The 18,545-nt window shown below is 27.6% G+C and overlaps 1 protein-coding gene across 3 annotated transcripts in view; it reads right to left on the reverse strand.

Annotated features, from left to right (window-relative positions):
• Positions 1 to 3,115: 3,115 nt before the first annotated feature.
• The window catches only part of LOC107451486 (C-Jun-amino-terminal kinase-interacting protein 4), a 54,081-nt gene continuing 38,651 nt past the window's right edge, over positions 3,116 to 18,545 (reverse strand). For all 3 annotated transcript variants that reach the window (XM_071178986.1, XM_043049582.2, XM_043049581.2), the window contains 12 exons: positions 17,479 to 17,662; positions 15,638 to 15,805; positions 14,291 to 14,353; positions 13,579 to 13,729; positions 11,644 to 11,724; positions 11,466 to 11,533; positions 11,115 to 11,263; positions 9,781 to 9,952; positions 9,588 to 9,701; positions 8,555 to 8,752; positions 6,004 to 6,159; positions 3,116 to 3,561 (listed from right to left, as the gene is read on the reverse strand). In XM_071178986.1, the coding sequence (XP_071035087.1) occupies positions 3,437 to 3,561; positions 6,004 to 6,159; positions 8,555 to 8,752; positions 9,588 to 9,701; positions 9,781 to 9,952; positions 11,115 to 11,263; positions 11,466 to 11,533; positions 11,644 to 11,724; positions 13,579 to 13,729; positions 14,291 to 14,353; positions 15,638 to 15,805; positions 17,479 to 17,662 (1,629 nt within the window). In that variant the 3' untranslated portion in view covers positions 3,116 to 3,436. The remainder of the gene's footprint in view (positions 3,562 to 6,003; positions 6,160 to 8,554; positions 8,753 to 9,587; positions 9,702 to 9,780; positions 9,953 to 11,114; positions 11,264 to 11,465; positions 11,534 to 11,643; positions 11,725 to 13,578; positions 13,730 to 14,290; positions 14,354 to 15,637; positions 15,806 to 17,478; positions 17,663 to 18,545) is intronic.

Here is an 18,545-nt window from a genome sequence, read left to right on the forward strand (position 1 = left end):
TTTCATTCCTAGCTGTAGTTAAAACGGCATTGTATTTCAATGTGATGAGAAAGATTTAAAAATTATGATTGGTTAATCTAATGTTTGAAAGGTTATTTATTGGGGTTTATGAAAGTATGCAGCAAATTGGAACTCTGTTATTGCAGTGAGATTGTTATTTAATAAGATCTCTACTTTAATGAGCAAATTTTTATTAAATGGTTGCCTTAATGTTCTTAATAATTCTATTACAATATCCAAGCATACTACACAACTCTGTTATTGCAAATACTTATTTAAAAAGATTTTGCTTTAATGAGGAAATTTATAATAAATATTTGAATTAATATTAAAAAGATTGCTCCTAGCAGTGTTTTTTAGCGTAAATTGGGTTGACAACCTGCGTCCCGCAGGATCTTCTGAACTCAAAGACTTTTTTTTTCTTTTCTTAAAAAATAAAAAATTTTGAATTGCTAATTAATTTAAGTCACTTTTTAATGCGCTTAATTTGCAGAGATTCCATTGCAAGTCTATTAACAGTTATTGCTATGAAATTCTGTACAATTTTAAAAAACCCTATTTTTAAAACAATATTACGATGCTTGAATTTTGAAATATCACTTTTCACGATATATATATATGTATAATATTATATGGTATTTGCTAAATCAATTATAGATAAAAGGGAAAATTATTGAGGAAAAGTTTTTTTTTTTTTTTGAATGAATTCTAGTAATTAAAAGCATTTAATTCACTGCAAATATACTAATCTTTTGATATAAAAATTTAGTGCTAGAACTCTTACGTTTATATAAAAATTATCATATTTGTCACCAACTTTAGATCATGGTATGTGACAAGTCATTTAATAAAATGTTAGTCATATTGAAAAATATTTGTTCTGATTTAGGCAACTATATTCAAGCTTTAGGCTACAAAAAGCAACTATTTCATTCATTTTTTCTGCGCATTTGAACTATGTTATTGCAAGTGATTTTATGCGATTTCAGCTTTAACAAGAAATTTAATGAATTGTTAGCTTAGAAAGTTTGTATAAAACCCTTGATATAACGAGATTAAATATACTACTTGAATTTAACATGCGACATATTTTATAACTTTCTTAAATACTATTTTGTTTAAGTTGTTGGGGAGAAAAATTTCTTTTCCCTACTTTAAATATATTAAAAAGGCTCATATTCCATCAAGTTATTTTTAGAAAGCCAATGTAGATTGTTTTAACATTTAACTGAAAACTATTATAATGATTCCAAAAAAAAGTCTTTTTTTTTTTGATTTTTACTCAAGTGTGGTGTTTGTATAATTGCTAAGTGTTAGTCTTTTTTATTTAATAGTAAAATTCTTGCATAATTTAATAGCAGATGAATTAAGTAGTATATACACTTTCTAAATTGCATTAATACCAATTTTAAGTAACTATATTTCTATGTTATTGTATTTCTGATTATCAATAGCTAATTTGGAAAATTAACACCCCTTTTCTACTATCTAAAGCAGTGTTTCTTAACNTATTTAAAATTTTTAAAGTGGTCCATTGTGCCAAAAAGGTTGAGAAACACTGATCTAAAGGGAAACTTCTTTCCTGTAAATAAGAAATACAGTGAAACCTCTTGGGAGCAATTGCTGTCTATTCCACAGTAAAATGATCGTTGATGGAGATAGATTGTTCTTACGGATTACCTTCATTTACTTCAAAATTTTATAGAAGGTGCACAGTTTTTCGCAAGCAATTTTAATTTTACTCAGTGTCATTTTCTTGGTGCGGAAATGTCACTTGTGTTTGCATCATGAAAACCAGAGAATTAATAGATTTACCTTGTTTCCCCACAAGCTAAAAGATTTATTCTACACTCTTGTGCTTTTCTTGCATCAATTAATGCAGTTATATTATTGACAATAAAAAAACAATGCACAGCTGCCATTACTTCTGCATTTTTTAGACACTTTTTACACTGAGCCTCAAAGTCTGCAATTTGAAAATATACATTATAATTTTGTATCTTCTTAGGATATTTGTATACAAGTAGTGAGAGAGGATAGGTTCTCACACCTTGCTCAAACAGAGACATCATGAATTTTCATTGTGCTTCAGTCTTATCAATGTTGTAGGTCATGAATTACTGAAAAATATAAGACGTTTAAGGCAGTTTTCTGGTCTAGAAGTCTAATTTAAGCCCCATTTTTTCAGTGAAATGAAAGTTATAAATAATGATTTCATTACATCACCTGTTAAGCTACATTATAAATTTTTTCTAGCCCAAAATAATCATAAATTAACATATAAAAATGATGATAAAGATAGCTGTGCACTTATGGATAAGCACACTAATCTGTAACATGCGAGATCAAAAATTAACGATATTTGCGAATGTAGCTATGGTTAGAACCAAAAAAAAATTTCATATTTCTCAAAATAGAGGCCATTTGTAAAAAAAACTGCTTTTTTTAAGCATTTAAACATGCATTAAAAATAAATTTTGTAAAATGTACAATTTTTATTGGTTCTAACAGTAGCCACATCAGTTTTCTACGAATTGCCAAAGCAACATCGAGATTGATCAAGTAGTTTTTCTGCAAAAAATAAAACATGGTTTTGGGGAAATTATGTTTAACCTTTGAACCATACAATTGCACCTTCCTCAAACTCATTCATTCTGTTGGTGTGCACTGCACTTTCTCCAGGACCACAGATCTGGCTTATTTGATAAAAGTAAATGTGCTGGGCAAACTGCATTGCGCCTTTTGCAAAATTCGAACATTGTGTTGTCAATTCAAATATGCATGACTAATGCTGGCAATTCCCATGAAATGGTTATTGTAGTTCACTGTATCTAAATGATTGGCAATTCAGACCACATCTTGACGGGAATAGATGTGTTTAGGAGTAAATATCCAAATAAATGAATATAGTGATTTCTTTATTGTTTTGACGGTTCATGCCAACCATCTTTCCAGCAAAATTGTCATTTAACAGATCTTCGAATATAGACTTCATTGCCTCCTGCGATGGCACAGAATGACAACAAATAGTTTCCAGGCAAAACGATTTTGCTCACATACACTCCATAGTATAAGGTATCCATACATGCAATAAAATAAAAAAATACAACAGCAGTAAAACAAAGAATTATATTTATTATGTACAATTAGAAATATTACATATAAATTCCTTTACATAGGAAAAAATTTCTTAATAATCTAAAGCTTGAGGCTAAAAATGAATGCATTAATAACTTATATAACAAATCACGTCGAGTTCTGTGCATTGACTAGAAATTCTTCCTTAAATAATAACAATTAAAAACAATCATTAAAATATTTAAAAAAATATAACTATGGCAACAAATTTTAAAATAACACAGTCAAGTTAAATAAATAGTCACATCATGCACAATTTGTCAAAATTTGAATAAATATTTTCTCAAATTCTATTGTTTCATTCACTAAGAGCAACCTGCCAGACTATAAGGTGACTTTGGTCACCTTTCACAGCAAGAGCTGGTCTCCGTTCATCAGTATCAGATGAAAGAGACAACAGGTGTTCATCATCATCACCGTCCCCTGGAAATGAAAAAAAAAAAAAGATAACTTTTCAACTTAGAAATTTTAAATAGCATAAAAAGCCAAAAATTTATTTTATATTTATATTCATGATTTTTTTCATTTATTATTAGAATAGGCACAGTAATGAATGTCAATTACAGGAGGAAGGTTCAACAACATTTAAAATCAGTAGATTAAACATTTTTAAACAACATTTTTATATTATACATATATTGATAAAAATGTTGTTCTCTTTTGATGATTTTGTTTTATATTAACAAAAAAAAAAAAACATACTGATAAAGTTTTGATTTAAATCCCTGTTACAAGTTTAAAAATAAATCTTGGTCATGTGCACTTTTGAGAAAAAATGGGCATTATTTTCACAAAATTTTAACAATATTAAAAGTAAAAAACACTATTGTCAATATTGCAATTAATAGATCACATACATTGCACTTGAAAACACAGGGTGAAGTCTATTGCATTATTTTAATATAATTGTATATTAATTATGCTTTCTGCTATAAACATAAATCTTATTTCATTTCATCAGTATTTTTATTATGCTCGCAAATGCCATTAAAACACAAGAGTTTAAAAATAAAATTTTAAATATAATCATTGACATTGCTTTGTTTTTGAACTGCAAATATATATATACAATATAGCGTGACTTGTGACAAAGGGAGTAGAGATTATAGTGAAGTGACACATTTGACAACTAAAGGTAGTCAAAATGTTGGGGGAGAAAAAGTCTTGACATTATTTATGAACAACCTTATTGTCCATATATTTCGCAAAATAGAGATTTCATTTAAATTAAAAATTTATTCAAGGAAAAGCTTTATTTAATTTTTCTTTCTTTTATAGTTCATTTCTTTTATGTAGGTTCTAAATAAATAAAAAAATCCTTATTTTTATTTTAAAATATTGGCAGCAATACCAATTACAAATTAAGTTGTCAGATTGTAAATTACGATAATAATTTTTCAAAAGACACTGAAAGTTAAGTGATATATTTATGAAAAATATGTTTCAAATTTCAGTGGTAGCAGCAAAGATGGAAAAAAATATAGGATTATACATATATGTATTTATATATAGGACAACCTTTCAATTGACTGGTCACAAATTAGTTGAGGAATACCTGAGTTTACCAAAATATGGATATAAAATTTTATATCAATTTGCTCTAACTTATAGACAAATTTAAAACATTTTTAATTTATTATATTTAAAAAAATAAAGTTCTAAAGTAGAAAATAAATTCCTTTTTGTTTGCCTTTATATAAAAAAAGCAGGCCTTCACTGAAATGAAAAAGTAGTCAATTCAACCTTTTAAATTTTGTACACAAAGAAGACAAGCTATTGGAAAACAAATCACACTTGAATGATTTGTTTTGAGTCACATTTATCTTATTTTGAATATATTTTTAATCAGCTAAATAAACAGATATTGAAAATATAATATGGTTTCATCAAAATGTGTAAAACTTAAACATATAAACTTGGTTATTTTAACCTAAACTTTCACAGAAAAGTAGCCAATTCAAACACATAGGTTAAGAACACAAAGTTCTTATTGAAAAAAAATTATCACATTTGAAAATAATTATTAATTTTAAATCACACATATTTCGATTCATATTAACTTATTTTAAATATAAACAGTTATTGAAAATGAAATATGGTTTTATCAAAATAAGTAACATTTGGACATAAAATCTTTAACTCCTATATTTTAAACAAAACGTTCTCAGAAAAAAAGTAGAATTTTATATTAAGAAACATAAAGGACAAATCACTGTTTTTCTAATATCAGACACTTTAAGGCATTTTTTATTTTTATGAATATACGAAATATTGGAAAACTGCAAGGCTGGACATTACCATCTTCAAATGCTGATAGTAATAACAAGGTCAGACTCTCCTAAATTAGAGATGACACTAATATATACAAACACATATTTGAGAGCCGTAGTGGCTCTGGGGGTAGAGCATTCTCAATCAAATGAGGTGAACTGGGTTTGAATCCCAGCGATGACTGGTCGATACGAATTTGGCACCTGGCTCGCACCGGCCACAGTGCTGACGTAAAATATACTCAAGGGATGGATCATGAGTTAGAGTCCCCTTGCCATTAGGCTAACCGTGGGAGGTTTTTGTGGTTTTCCTCACCATGTAAATCAAAAGCTAATTCCACCAAAAAGTCCTCCACCAAGGTAAATTTCTCCTTACACTTTATCCAGGAGTTTTCAAGTCTTCTGGATTGGGTTCAAAATTACAAAGGCTACGGAGTTGAACATTAGTAGTCATAAATTCAAAATTAGTTGGTTATAAAATAAAAAACACATATTTGAAATTAAAATAAAACTTTATAGTAGGTTGTATGGGGTATTATTAAGAGTAAAGCATCAAAAAACATACAATGATTTTTAATAAAACAGAAATTAATACCTATTCTAAAGTCAATGTAACCTTCACCACCCGAGAGTATCAGCATAGAATCTGGTTTATTCTTCTCCGATCGATCTTTAGATATCGCCTGCTTTAGTTCTGAATGAAGTGATTTTCCCTCTTTGTCACTAATAATTCGTTTAACGGGTGAAATGCCTGTAATGATACTCAAATCAGTTATTCGCATAACAAGATAAATTTAATATAAAGGGAAATAAATCCTAATAAATAGATGATAAATTAAAAAAAAAAAACAATCCTAGAATTATTTGTCAAATTAAATAGGCTTAAAAATAATACCTATACCTAAAAATACAGCACTATTTTTTATCAACAATAAAAGAGATTTGAGGTTTTAGTAATAATATAGTAATATTAAACTAATAATATTTTGATTTTAGAACAATCAGGTATCAGGGTGCGTAGCTAAATCTTTCAACAAAAAATAAGCACCTTTAAAGTACTTTTAAAGCACTAAAAAAATATTTTTAAGCACTATATACATAAATAAAATGCAAACTAATTTTCAAAGACTTTAGATGATCAGATAAAATAACTAGTTTCTGACAAAGAACTCTTTTCTTGAGTATAATAGCCTTTATAAAATGATTGAGAGATTTTTCGGTTCGCTATCAGAGGGTGAAAAATGAAGTCTGAAATTGGGAATATCCTGTAAAGTGCAGAAGAGTTGCTTATGAGAAGGCAATAATTTTACCGAACCCAGCTCAGTAGACGCACATACGGACTCGCAAGTATTTCATCAAACATGTAAAATGATGGGCGCTTTCATGTGCTATGGACTGGCAGTATGCTGAAATGAATTGCGAAAACATTGAGTAGAACAATGTGAAAAGCATGCTTTTGCATAATACGTACCGAAAATCAACATAGTAAAGACGAAAAAAAAATTGCGAAACATTTTCCAAAAGGGAGAATTAAGCACTTTTTAAAAACACCCCATGAAAAAAGCACCTTTACGGGCTTTTAAATAACGAAAATAAGCACCTTTAAGCACTTTTTAAAAACCCTACACACCATGGGTATTTTAACAAATGGAATATTTTAATTAAAAGAAAATGCTTTTTCTAAATAGTTTGATAATGAATGTATTTTATGACACTTGCGCAGGAAACAAAATTTTTGAATCCAACCTGTTGAAGTTACACCCTACCCAACAGGTTACTTAAAATGGATAAATAAAGGTCCTGCTGGAGAGCAGTACTGGGAGTTGAGAAACCGAATGAGATAATGACTTTTTTAAAAAAATTTTCATCGTTCCTTGTTCTTTGCCATTGGAAATAAAAAAAACCTTGATAAAAAAAAAATGAATAACAATTCACCAAGAGTTTATGCAACAAAAAACAACAACAAAACAAGTAATAACAAAATATTTTTTAAAGAAAGGTAAAAAAATAATGTAGGTAGCACAAAAACCAATTTTTTACAAAAAAATATAAATTATTTTTTAAATTTATCTCACAAATTAATTTACGAATAAAATTTAATTTACGAAAAAATAATAAGGAAATGGAACTTTAAAATTAGATATTTGATTTTAATTATAAAATATCCACACGTAAGCTTGAGCAGCTATAGGATTCAGCTAGTTTATCTACTAGATCAAAAAATGAAAATATTTAAATACTATTCAACCTATAAACTGTTTAGTTTTCTGTGTAAATATTTGCCAAATACTGGCTTAACTTTCATTGATATTCAAACCTGGAAAGAGGTTCAACTAAATTTATTATGTAACAAGCTCTGTTTGTTTCTTCTTGTGAGAGGGGAAAGGACACTTAAAAATCAATATTTAAGGTTTCTAACAAAGCAGTGGTATATATTCACGTTTTAGCTAAAAACTTGATTAACAGTTAACTTTTCTACACACAAAATGTAAAGATAACTTGCTGCCCATTTTTCTTTAAATTAGAGAGAGAAAATAACACACCCAGAAAATGTTGAAATATTTTAATCCATTACTACCTGAATAATCCTTTACATTGAATAGCACACCAGAATTGTGTTAGGTTCTTACAAGATTTGAATCCATTACGGATTGCGTCCACTACATAGAATAACACACACATTAAATATTATGTTTTTGAAAGTTTCGAATGAATTAAATTGAACATAACACCAAAAATTTTTAGGTTCTTAAAAGATTTCAATCCATTTCATTGAATAACATATCCGGAAAGTCTTAGGAGATTTGAAACCATTACATTGAAACACATCTGAAAAATGCTAGGTTTTAAAGGTTAGTGCCTATTAAAAAGTGCCTATTTTGCCAAATAGATGTATTTGATTAGTGCTGACATCTAATTTAAAATAAACTAGCTATCTAAAATTACCTTAAAAATATCCTGGTATTGCCCTCTGGTGAGTAAAATGAGAAATAAAATGTTGTCTGAACAAAAGAAATGAATTAGTTTTATTCTTATTGGTGCGTTACTACTGAATACTCCAGCCCGGAAATTTCACGGGAGCGAGAAGGAAGGGGTTAAAAGATTTTAATCTATAACTAACCAAGGAGAATGCAAAATTGTCTCACCTGGAACAGCAACAAAAAACTTGACGGCATCCCTGTGACCATGAAAGGAAAGCTGAGCTTGAGCCATTGAACAATACGGAATGAATCCAAAGTCTGCTCCTGTACACTCTGTACTTCCTTCAGTGTAGACTCTTACAACACCACCAGGAGCTCTTCCCAAACTAGGTGTAGCTTCAGTCGATGGTCGATGATTTTTACCTACAGACAAGTTGTAAAGAAAACTTTTAATAACACTTAAGTAACCTAACAATGTCGGACAAATGGAAATTGTCAGATAATCAGGAGTCCTTTTTTAAAAATTGATTTGTGAATGCATAAACATAAAACCCACTCAAAACAACTAAACTGAAGTTTTATAAGAATCTTAGCTTGTTTTCATTTTTTTTATATCTTAAATATTTTTTTAGAAAGTCTTTATTTTTTTCGCTCTGTAATGCAACATTTTATTAAAATACAGTAAAACCTAAATTATCCAACACTCACAGGATCAGGGGAAATGTCATAAAATTAAAATTGTCAGATAATCAGGAAACCTTTTTTTTTTTTGCTTTTATTTTTTCCCCTTGCCTTTTCCTTTTTTTTTTTTAAATAATGACACAATGTCATAAACAAATCAATGACAATTTATTGCGTTCTGCTTAATAGTGATGTCCCAGCCAAAAAAGCTCAATTAATATCACATGACTACTATCAATTAGTCACATTTTTACTTTGAAATATATTTCAATTGGTTACTACTAATAACTGATTCATCATCGATAAATTTTCAGTTGGCAGGTAAAGAAAAATGACACCAGCTTACACATCTCTAACTTCATTTTCTAGCAGTTAAAATTTAGAATTGTCGTCATAGCAGTAATTGGATTGAACTGTGTTAAAATAAAAGTGAGAATTAATGACACAAGTTCCCAAAAATAAATCATTAATTGCATAATATCCAGCTGTAACAATGCGTTGAAAAAGGTCTCGGATAACAGAAGGATTGGAGCGTCGGATAATTAGTGCTCTACAGTAAATCGAGTGCAAGATTTACCTTCTGTTAAAGGTACAGATATGATTACACCATTGCCAGTACCCATCCACAATCGTTTGCAAGAAACTAACAAGGATGTTATTCGCACAAAGGAGAAACCCAATTTTCCAGTACCTAAGAATAGAAATGTTCATTGAATCAATAATGATGAATGTTTCTATTGCATAAAATGAGAATATATAACACACATTACCTAACATTTTGCTAACGTACGGCTCAATATCCACATCTTGAAGATGTTGACGAGTATGAGCGTGATACAACCGCAATGTGCTATCAAGTCTAATAGTAATCCACACCCCATCTCCAATCCAAGCCATTTGCCTCACTTGACTCTCTTTCCGAGGATGAGCATCAAATGTTTCCTATTTACAATAATTGAGATAACTAAAACACAATAGAATGCTCATCAAGTAATAAAAACAGTTTCATTCTGAAGAGTTTTAATTTCAATGATTTTGATATTTTGACAATATATGATAAAAGAAATTTATTACATGAATATATCATAAGTAGATTTATATGAACATATTTCTATTTATTCAGTAACAAATTGATAATTTTCAACATATTATGTTTCATTATTCATTCCTAGATACTTTATTTTAAGGTTGTAAGTATTTAAACTTTTACAAAGTTCAAGTTAGAACCTCAAGTTTCAACAATTTGGTATGTTCAATAGAACAAATAAAATAAAACAGAAAATACTCTGAAAATAGTAATGGGTTACTAAGTAAACAAAAAACTTTAGTTAATTTAGTCCTTAGGAAGTTAACATAGAGAAGGATAAACATAGACAATAATATACAAATAACACAGACTATAAAGGATCCTTAAGGGTCTTTTTGAAGCTCTTTCACCAAGGGAAAAAAAACATAGTTTAAGTGCCTGATGCTTAAAGCAAAGTTATAAACTATATATATCTATCTGGGTTACAAAATATACAAAAATCTTAAATTTTTTAAAAATTACTTTTTTAAAATTGTTTAACAAGATTTTTTCACCTAGATGAAAACTATCAAAATCAATGAGTAAAGAAATTAAATGTTTTTAAAAACTTCCAATTTAGCCTGATTATTCCACCTTGAAGAAAACTATCAAGATCAATGAACAACAAATAATTTTTGCAATTTTTTATAAGTTCAAATAATGCAGTGTTGGAGTAATTTTTTAAATTTTAAAAATTAAGAATACAAGCGTATTTTATGTCTTTTCTTCATATCGACTTTTGCACCATTTTCGGAATCAAAAAAGGTCAAATAATGGACTACATTTGACATATCAGTCATCAATGACAGTCACAAATTCAGAAAATAGCCTATTGTTTGCTAAAAAGCAGTATTTAAAGTGACTGCAGTGCCTTTGAAAACTGTCTTAATAGGGTCTCAGAGCAATACAAAACATTTCCATTGTAATAGACTTTAATGAATAATATTTTTATAAGGAAAGTTCTCTGCAAAAGTTGATGATTTCAAGACCCTATAGATATTAAAATTTAATATAAAACAAGTAAAAATTTTTTTTTACAATTATGGATAGTGTTTCCGTATCCACGACATGGATACAATTCCTGTATCCACACCATATGTTTTTATCAACAATGGTCATGCACCGGACAGAGTACAGTGGCCGTCCCAAATCCATGAGATGAAAGTTGGTAAGATCCCACTCTCCATCTAATAATGATATAAAAAGAAAGTTTCAACTAGAAAATTAAATCAACAGTTTAAAAATTCTAAAGCTTCAGTAATGGCATTTGAAAAATGGTGAATATTTTAAGTAATACATTGCAGAATATTCATAAAAAATTACTAGCAATAGAACAAAAAATAAAGCTTTATTTTGATTGGTTTATGCTTATTCAAAATATATACTTACCAGATGATCTGTGAAAGACAGCAATCGTCCCATCAGCAAGTCCAGCAAACACACGTCCTCTTATATGTCTATAATAAATAATGAACAAAAATTTTTCGAATGTAACATTTTCAAAAACACATACCTTTTTTTTAAATAAAAAAATTTAGGATTAAGTAAATTAAAAATATTAACTTACACAATACATAAAACAGAGTCTTTAAGTTTAACTGAGCTAATACATCTCCACCATTGAGTCACTGATGAATGAACATAGATACTGTAAAAAGAATATATAATTAAGATGCTGCATAAAGTTATACATCTTCATAGCTGAAAAATGAAAAGATAAAAATTAAATATTAGAAATTGATTGAGCAATCTTTAATTATTTCAGGATCTTTACTATTAAATTTATAACTAATATTATAAAAAACAAAAATCTATAGTTCCATTCTTAAAATCCACACTTTTAACTAGTCGACATTATAAATCAAAATCTACATTTTATAAGTCAATTTACGTCTATACAATTATGTTTGTTGGGAAAATATCTATCATACAGCGAAAATAAAATGTTTTCAATTAAGGAAAAATTAAAAATCATGCAGAAATTGAGAAATGGAAAATTCACTAGCAACTTTTCATAACCATTTTATAATACTTATCTAGTATTATAACAGTGTGTGTAGCCAGATTTTTTAACAAAAAATAAGCACCTTTTAAGCATTTTCAGAAGAACACGAAAAATATTTTTTATCACTTTAAAAAAAAATCATAATTAGGATATGTGCAGTAATAAAAATTATTAATTAAAAATTATAATTCCTTTATATAAATAAAATCAACAAAATGCAAAAACATTTCCCAAAGACTTTATATTATCATAACACAATAACTAGTTTCTGATAAATATTACAAAGAATATTGTAAAGATCATATTTTTTTTCTTCTTCTTTGTAATTTATGATAATTGACACAGCAAAGAAAAATCTCATTTTGAAAGATAGAAAATTTAGCACTTTTTACAAAACCTCTATGAAAAAAGTACTTTTAGGGGCTTTTAAAAAACATGAATCAAAAATAAGCACCTATACGCACTTTAGAAATGATTACATTTAAGAAACTACTGAACTTTCATTTCAAAATCAGTGATTAGTGACAAATAATGTTTTTAAAAAAAATTAAACTTACAAATTATCAAAAAACAAACTATAAGTCAATTTTTTTTAAAATTTACATTTTTATAGCTTATGCTTATGATTATGATTTACTAATATTATAAGTCTGGCGTGAAATATTCATTTTTGTTATTTTATTGTAAAATGAGTTTTTATTTATAAAAAAAATTAATTAAAAACAAAATTAATAACTAAAATTACTAAAACAAATACATTGGTATTAAAAAAACAGCTCAGGAAAATTTTAAGTAACACATTTTTTTATTTTTAGATAATTTTATCTTTGTACGGAATATCCAATAAATTAAAAATAATATCTATGCACATAAAATTTATGTAGATTAAGTGTGCATATTTAATTAGGAAAGAAGAATAGCATATATTTTAAAATTCTCTATAAAACTAAAATAAGTAATATAAAAATTTTATTTTAAGCAACTGTTAAATAAAATCAATACATTTTGTATTATTAAGCCTATTGTTATGAATGAGGAGTACTAGATCATTCACTATACAGCTCTGACTTAGCACCTTCAGAATTTCATATGTTTTTAAAATCTGTTGTTGTTCACCTGTTGTTTGTTTCTTCGGGGAAAATGATGACACGCTGAAAGAAACTTACAAACTGGTTTAACAGTACAGTTCGTTGGTGGTGAGGTGCAAATGATGGCGCCACGACTCGATGATTATTTCAATGTTTATGGTGACTTAAAAGTGAATAAATATTTATATTTTGATATGTGATATAATCTACGCTCATAAATAAAGTTTCTTTTACTCCATTACGAAACGGTCCTTACTTAAAAAACGTAATCAATAAACATAGTAACAATATACATATAATTTAAACCTTTAATTTTCGAAACTATATACACATCCAAATGAATATTTTTTATTTATAGATAATAATTTATTTACAGATAAAAAAAATTTTAAGATATCAAATAACTTACTGTCCTGTTTGAGAGCCAAGCCACATTGTTGGAAGAACTGTTGACATTTTTTCCCGTTCACCGGTGTTCACATTCAATGAAGAAGGCCTAGTAATTTTGTTCTGTTCAAAAGTTGAGCTGTCATTTGGCAAAACACCATTTTCAACAATACCTATAAATAACATTGATCCATCTTTGTTTTAATGCTTCCCAAATTGCTTCTGTTTTACGCCAGTTTGTAAATACATGAGTAAAAATCAAATATCCTTAGTAACATAAAATAAAAAATAACTAAAACAACATTTTAACAACACAAGTAATGTAATAAAAGAAATGAACACGATTAGGGAGAACTTTTAGTGTATGCATATAACAATGGATAGCATAATAAAGGCAAAAATTTGAGGAATTGTCTATCTAAGAGGAAAAGGTAATTTTATCTAAAAAAGACAACAAAAACTAACAAAATAGCTAATCACCAATTTGCAAAAGGATTAGAATACATACAAAAAAATTTTCTGTGGGTACACCTTAGATAAAATATTCATTAAAATATTGAAAGTAGTGTTTAAATAATCTCTTAATAGAATTCCGAAAGATATAATTTGAAACAAAAATTCTAAATATATGTCTGTAAAAGAGATAATGAAAACTGAAGCTTATTAATAGATAAAAGATAATAGATAAAGCACTTAGAAATAAATTGTGTCATTATATAGTCACACTTTCTTACTTTGTGCAGTTCCTGGTGACATTTCTTTTGCATTATCACTAATATCACCAATTTGGGCATTATCTAAAAACAAATATAATTAACATTCAATAATTGATAAAAGCCATCACAACAAAATTATTGAATGATTATTTATGATTATATTCTATATAATATCAAGGTATATAAGAAAATTTTTATAAGAAAAAATATTATAAGAAAATTTTTTATTAGTTTTTAAATTAATTTTTACTAAGATTAATATTACTTATAAAAAAAATTACTTTTCATGTACAAATCAAAAAAAAAAAAAATTATGTTATAAAAATCATATTTTATATAAGTACACTTACTTTAATTCTCAATTTAGACAAATTTCATAGTTTCAAATAAATTATCAATGAATATTGTTGGATATTTCATAATTTTAAAATAAATATTTTCTTCCGTAGTATTGATGACATAAGTATATATTAAAACAATAAGTAAACTAAACCAAACTCAGTGGCATGACAGCCCACAGGGGGTCAAGGCCTACTGTGCCCATCTCAGTTTTCTTGACCTTGGGCTCTGGGGTGCAGGAGCAGATGTTCTGGTCAGGTGGTCAGCCTAACGCGGAACCCCCAGTGTTTAGTTCCCAAGCATGCTTGGTACTAATTTATTGAGCCACTGAAGGGATGAAAGGCTGAATCAACCTCGCCCGGCCCGAGGATTAAAAAAATAAGTATTAATGTATAAATTATACATATTCAAGTTTTTATTAATATTTTTCTTACTTATAGAGGGATTTTATTTAAGGCATCTGGCTAATTTTTTCACTTTGTGTGTTTTGGTCTTTAAATTTTTTTCCAGATCTTTCAGAACTTATACTATCTTAAAAAATCATTAGTACACTTTTCTAACTGTTCATTATTAATTTCCAATATTCACCTAATAATATTAGAACACTAATTAAATATTAAAAGTATCAAATAAAGGAGACCATTTAATGAGGAAATATGCATGTTTCATAAAAAAAATTCTATTTTAACCGAAAAATATTTGCATTTGAAAAAGTGATTGCTTGTTTGTATTAAGGAGTGAAATGTACCAACAACAACAACAAAAAAAAATGATTGTACAATTTTAACACCAAAATTCTGAGCCTGACAATCTGTAATAAAAAATACAAGTTAAAAATGAAAAATAGACACATTTTATAAACTATTTAATTTCTTTAAAAATACTTTTCTATCTTTCTGTTCTTTTTTAAATTAAAAACTTTTTGATGATTTTAAGAAAACATAAAACCTTAAAAATTCAAGTTAAATTTCATTGTAAGCAAAGATATTAAAAAAAGCATTAAGAAAAAATCCTAATCAGTCTTACCAATATTGACAGGAGTAGATGCTGCTGAATCGGAGCCAGTTTCAGATACAGTTACGAAAAGCAAGTCTCCTGCTTTACCTGGCTGAGCATCATTTGCTTCTGACATCAATTCTCTTCGTCCCATCCTTAAGTATTCATCACTCACAGAATAGTCAGTAGACTTGGTTCCTAAGACAAATAAAAACATAGTTAGTTAACACAAGACAAATAAATATTGCGAGAAATCAGCTTTAAATGCAGGCAGTTTACAACTGCTTACATGATATCCTTATTTTTGGTCAATAAAAGTTTAGGTTTAAGAGATGAGACTGGCTAAGCCTAAGATCCCATACCAAACATGGGGTCATTAGCAAAACTTTTCAGGTTTGAACTTATGTTTTTCAGGATGCTCACAAACACTGAGAAAATAATTTCCTGATTTTTCCTGACAGATTTTATCAAATTTCCCTGATTTTTTTTAACTAGTATATTAAATTTGATTAATAATATTTCAGTTATGTCTGTTCAGTTAGTGTGGCTGAGTTTAATTCATATTTTAAAATTTCTCAATATCATCTTGAATTAGGCTTTATCACACCCCATTCTCTTTTGAGATTTTTTTTTAACATTTATGAACTACTTGATTCATTTTGGGATCATTTTGATCTAATTTAGATTCATTTTAGCCCAGGGCTGAAAGTACAGAAAAATAAAATTTAAGGACTAAATTGCCTTCTAATTTAAGGATGCTGATTCTCTAATGAGAGGTATTTCTAGGATACCAACATAGATTCGCAGATACATAATTGGTAATAGTTTCAGTAGAAACTATTACCAATTATGTATTATTTTTCAATAACAAAGTTACGCAGAAATGTCTTGTTTTTGTATATATATATAAAAGTCGTACAAAATAGTATAAATAAGGTAAATTGTTAAGTAGTAGCAAACTATGAGGATTCTCTCTTGAAAATCAGTAGAGTGTGATATATTGATAGAGGGAGAAAAGAAAGATTAGAGCTTTTTATATATTTCTCCAACATGGAATGTTCTATATTATCAAGTCAATGGTAATTGTCTCTAACAATGGAAATAAACTAATACCATAGTTGACAGGCTATGAGGATGAGAGACTTAGGCATTCATTTTGTTATATACTTTGTTTCATGGCATTTAACAAAATGTTTGAATTTGCAATTTCTTCAATTCTTTTTAAGATAAATTTTTTTTATTCTAGCTTATAACTGTAACAAAAATTTAGAAAATTCAAAAATTTCAGGACTTTTATTGAAATTTTTAATAATTAAGGACATTTTCCTTTTTCTTAAGGAAATAAAGGACAACTAAGAACCCTATTTTACGGATCAAAAGGAATAATTTTAAAGACTGTACTACAATTCTATAAACTGGAAGTCTCCATTAACCGCATTAACTTTGTATAAACTATAAAAGTTGGAGTTTAAAATTTTCTTCAATTAATCAAGAACTATTAACTTTTTAAAATATTTGTTTATTTATTAGTTAAGAGGTTACAATTTTCAAAAGTTACACTAACCGAAGTTCGCAAATATGCCAGTTATACAACTTTAGAAAATTTCAATCTTTCCCCTTGTAAACAATAAATACTTAAATGCATATTTTGGTGTTTTTAAGTCTAACTAAAAATTATTTCAAAGCATTTTATGCTTGATTTATTCTAAATTATTAATAATGTCATGCTTAGTGGATAAGTTAACAGATATATGAAATAACACAAAATTTTATACAACACAAAGCTTTGCATTTTAAGGTTTCCTTTATAAAGATGTGTACAATGCAAATAAAACCACAGAGAATTATTTACATTGAAGAAACTTATTTACCTGGAACACTAGCAATACAGAGGAGATGAGAGTTGCAAACTTGAAATGAATCTAGTATTTCAGCAGGATTATTAGCATCAAAAACAGATACTTTACTAGTTGTGTGTGTGCTTGTACAAATCCAAACAAATGAAGATAACTTCTGATCCATTTCAGTTTGTTCCTTACGATGCTTTTCATATTCCTGCAATCATAACACAAAGAATAATTATTTTTAAAGCTTAGATAATTTTAATTTTACAATGAAAGCTAAGTTTTAGCAAGCTATAAAGGTAAAAAAAATAGGTTAACAAAATTAATTTAACAGCAGGTCATAATTATAATTATGACTAAATTGGGCCTGTGCACAGATGCAACTAATTCATGAAGGTTAATAATAAATAAATTTAAAAAAAAACACCAAATTTTATATGTAAGATTTAAGTTTCGAATTTTTTTTTATCATACAGTTTTTAAAGATTATAAAAATATGCCAAATGTTAAAATTAAATAACAGATAAGATTGAGAGCCCATAAAGGTAAAGTTCAGCCTTTTCTTAACTTGGGGATAAAAAAGATTTTGTTTTATAAGTAAACTTAAAAAATAAGTAAAAATATTTTCAGGAGTAATTTTAAAGGTTTCCGAACTGTGTTTTCAGAATTCAAAATTAATTAATTGATTCTAATTAACAATTTCTCAAATCAATATTGCCATTATTATTGCCTAAATTGTTTTATTTTTCAATGAAAAAAAATTTTTTTTATGAATATTTGTTTTGAGAAAATTGTGAATAATTATTTGTTTTTATTACTAAACAAATATTTATTCACAATTTTCCAATAGAAAAAAAATGCTGCGGAAAAAATTTCACAGAACTTCAATAACTGGGGGACAGATTAATATCTTTTATAATTTAAGCCCTTCAGTTGATGCGTTTATAGGCAAAAGTGTAAGGTAAATTTTCTCTCTATACACTTTTTCCCAATGTGAAAACTTGTTTATTTGATAAAGGGAAGCTAGAAGCATAAAGTATAGAGAAAGCTGAGACCAACACTCAAAGGGTTGATAAAAATTCGAAATTTCCTAA

The sequence above is a fragment of the Parasteatoda tepidariorum genome, chromosome 3, assembly GCF_043381705.1.
Source record: "Parasteatoda tepidariorum isolate YZ-2023 chromosome 3, CAS_Ptep_4.0, whole genome shotgun sequence".
Lineage (NCBI taxonomy): Eukaryota > Metazoa > Arthropoda > Arachnida > Araneae > Theridiidae > Parasteatoda > Parasteatoda tepidariorum.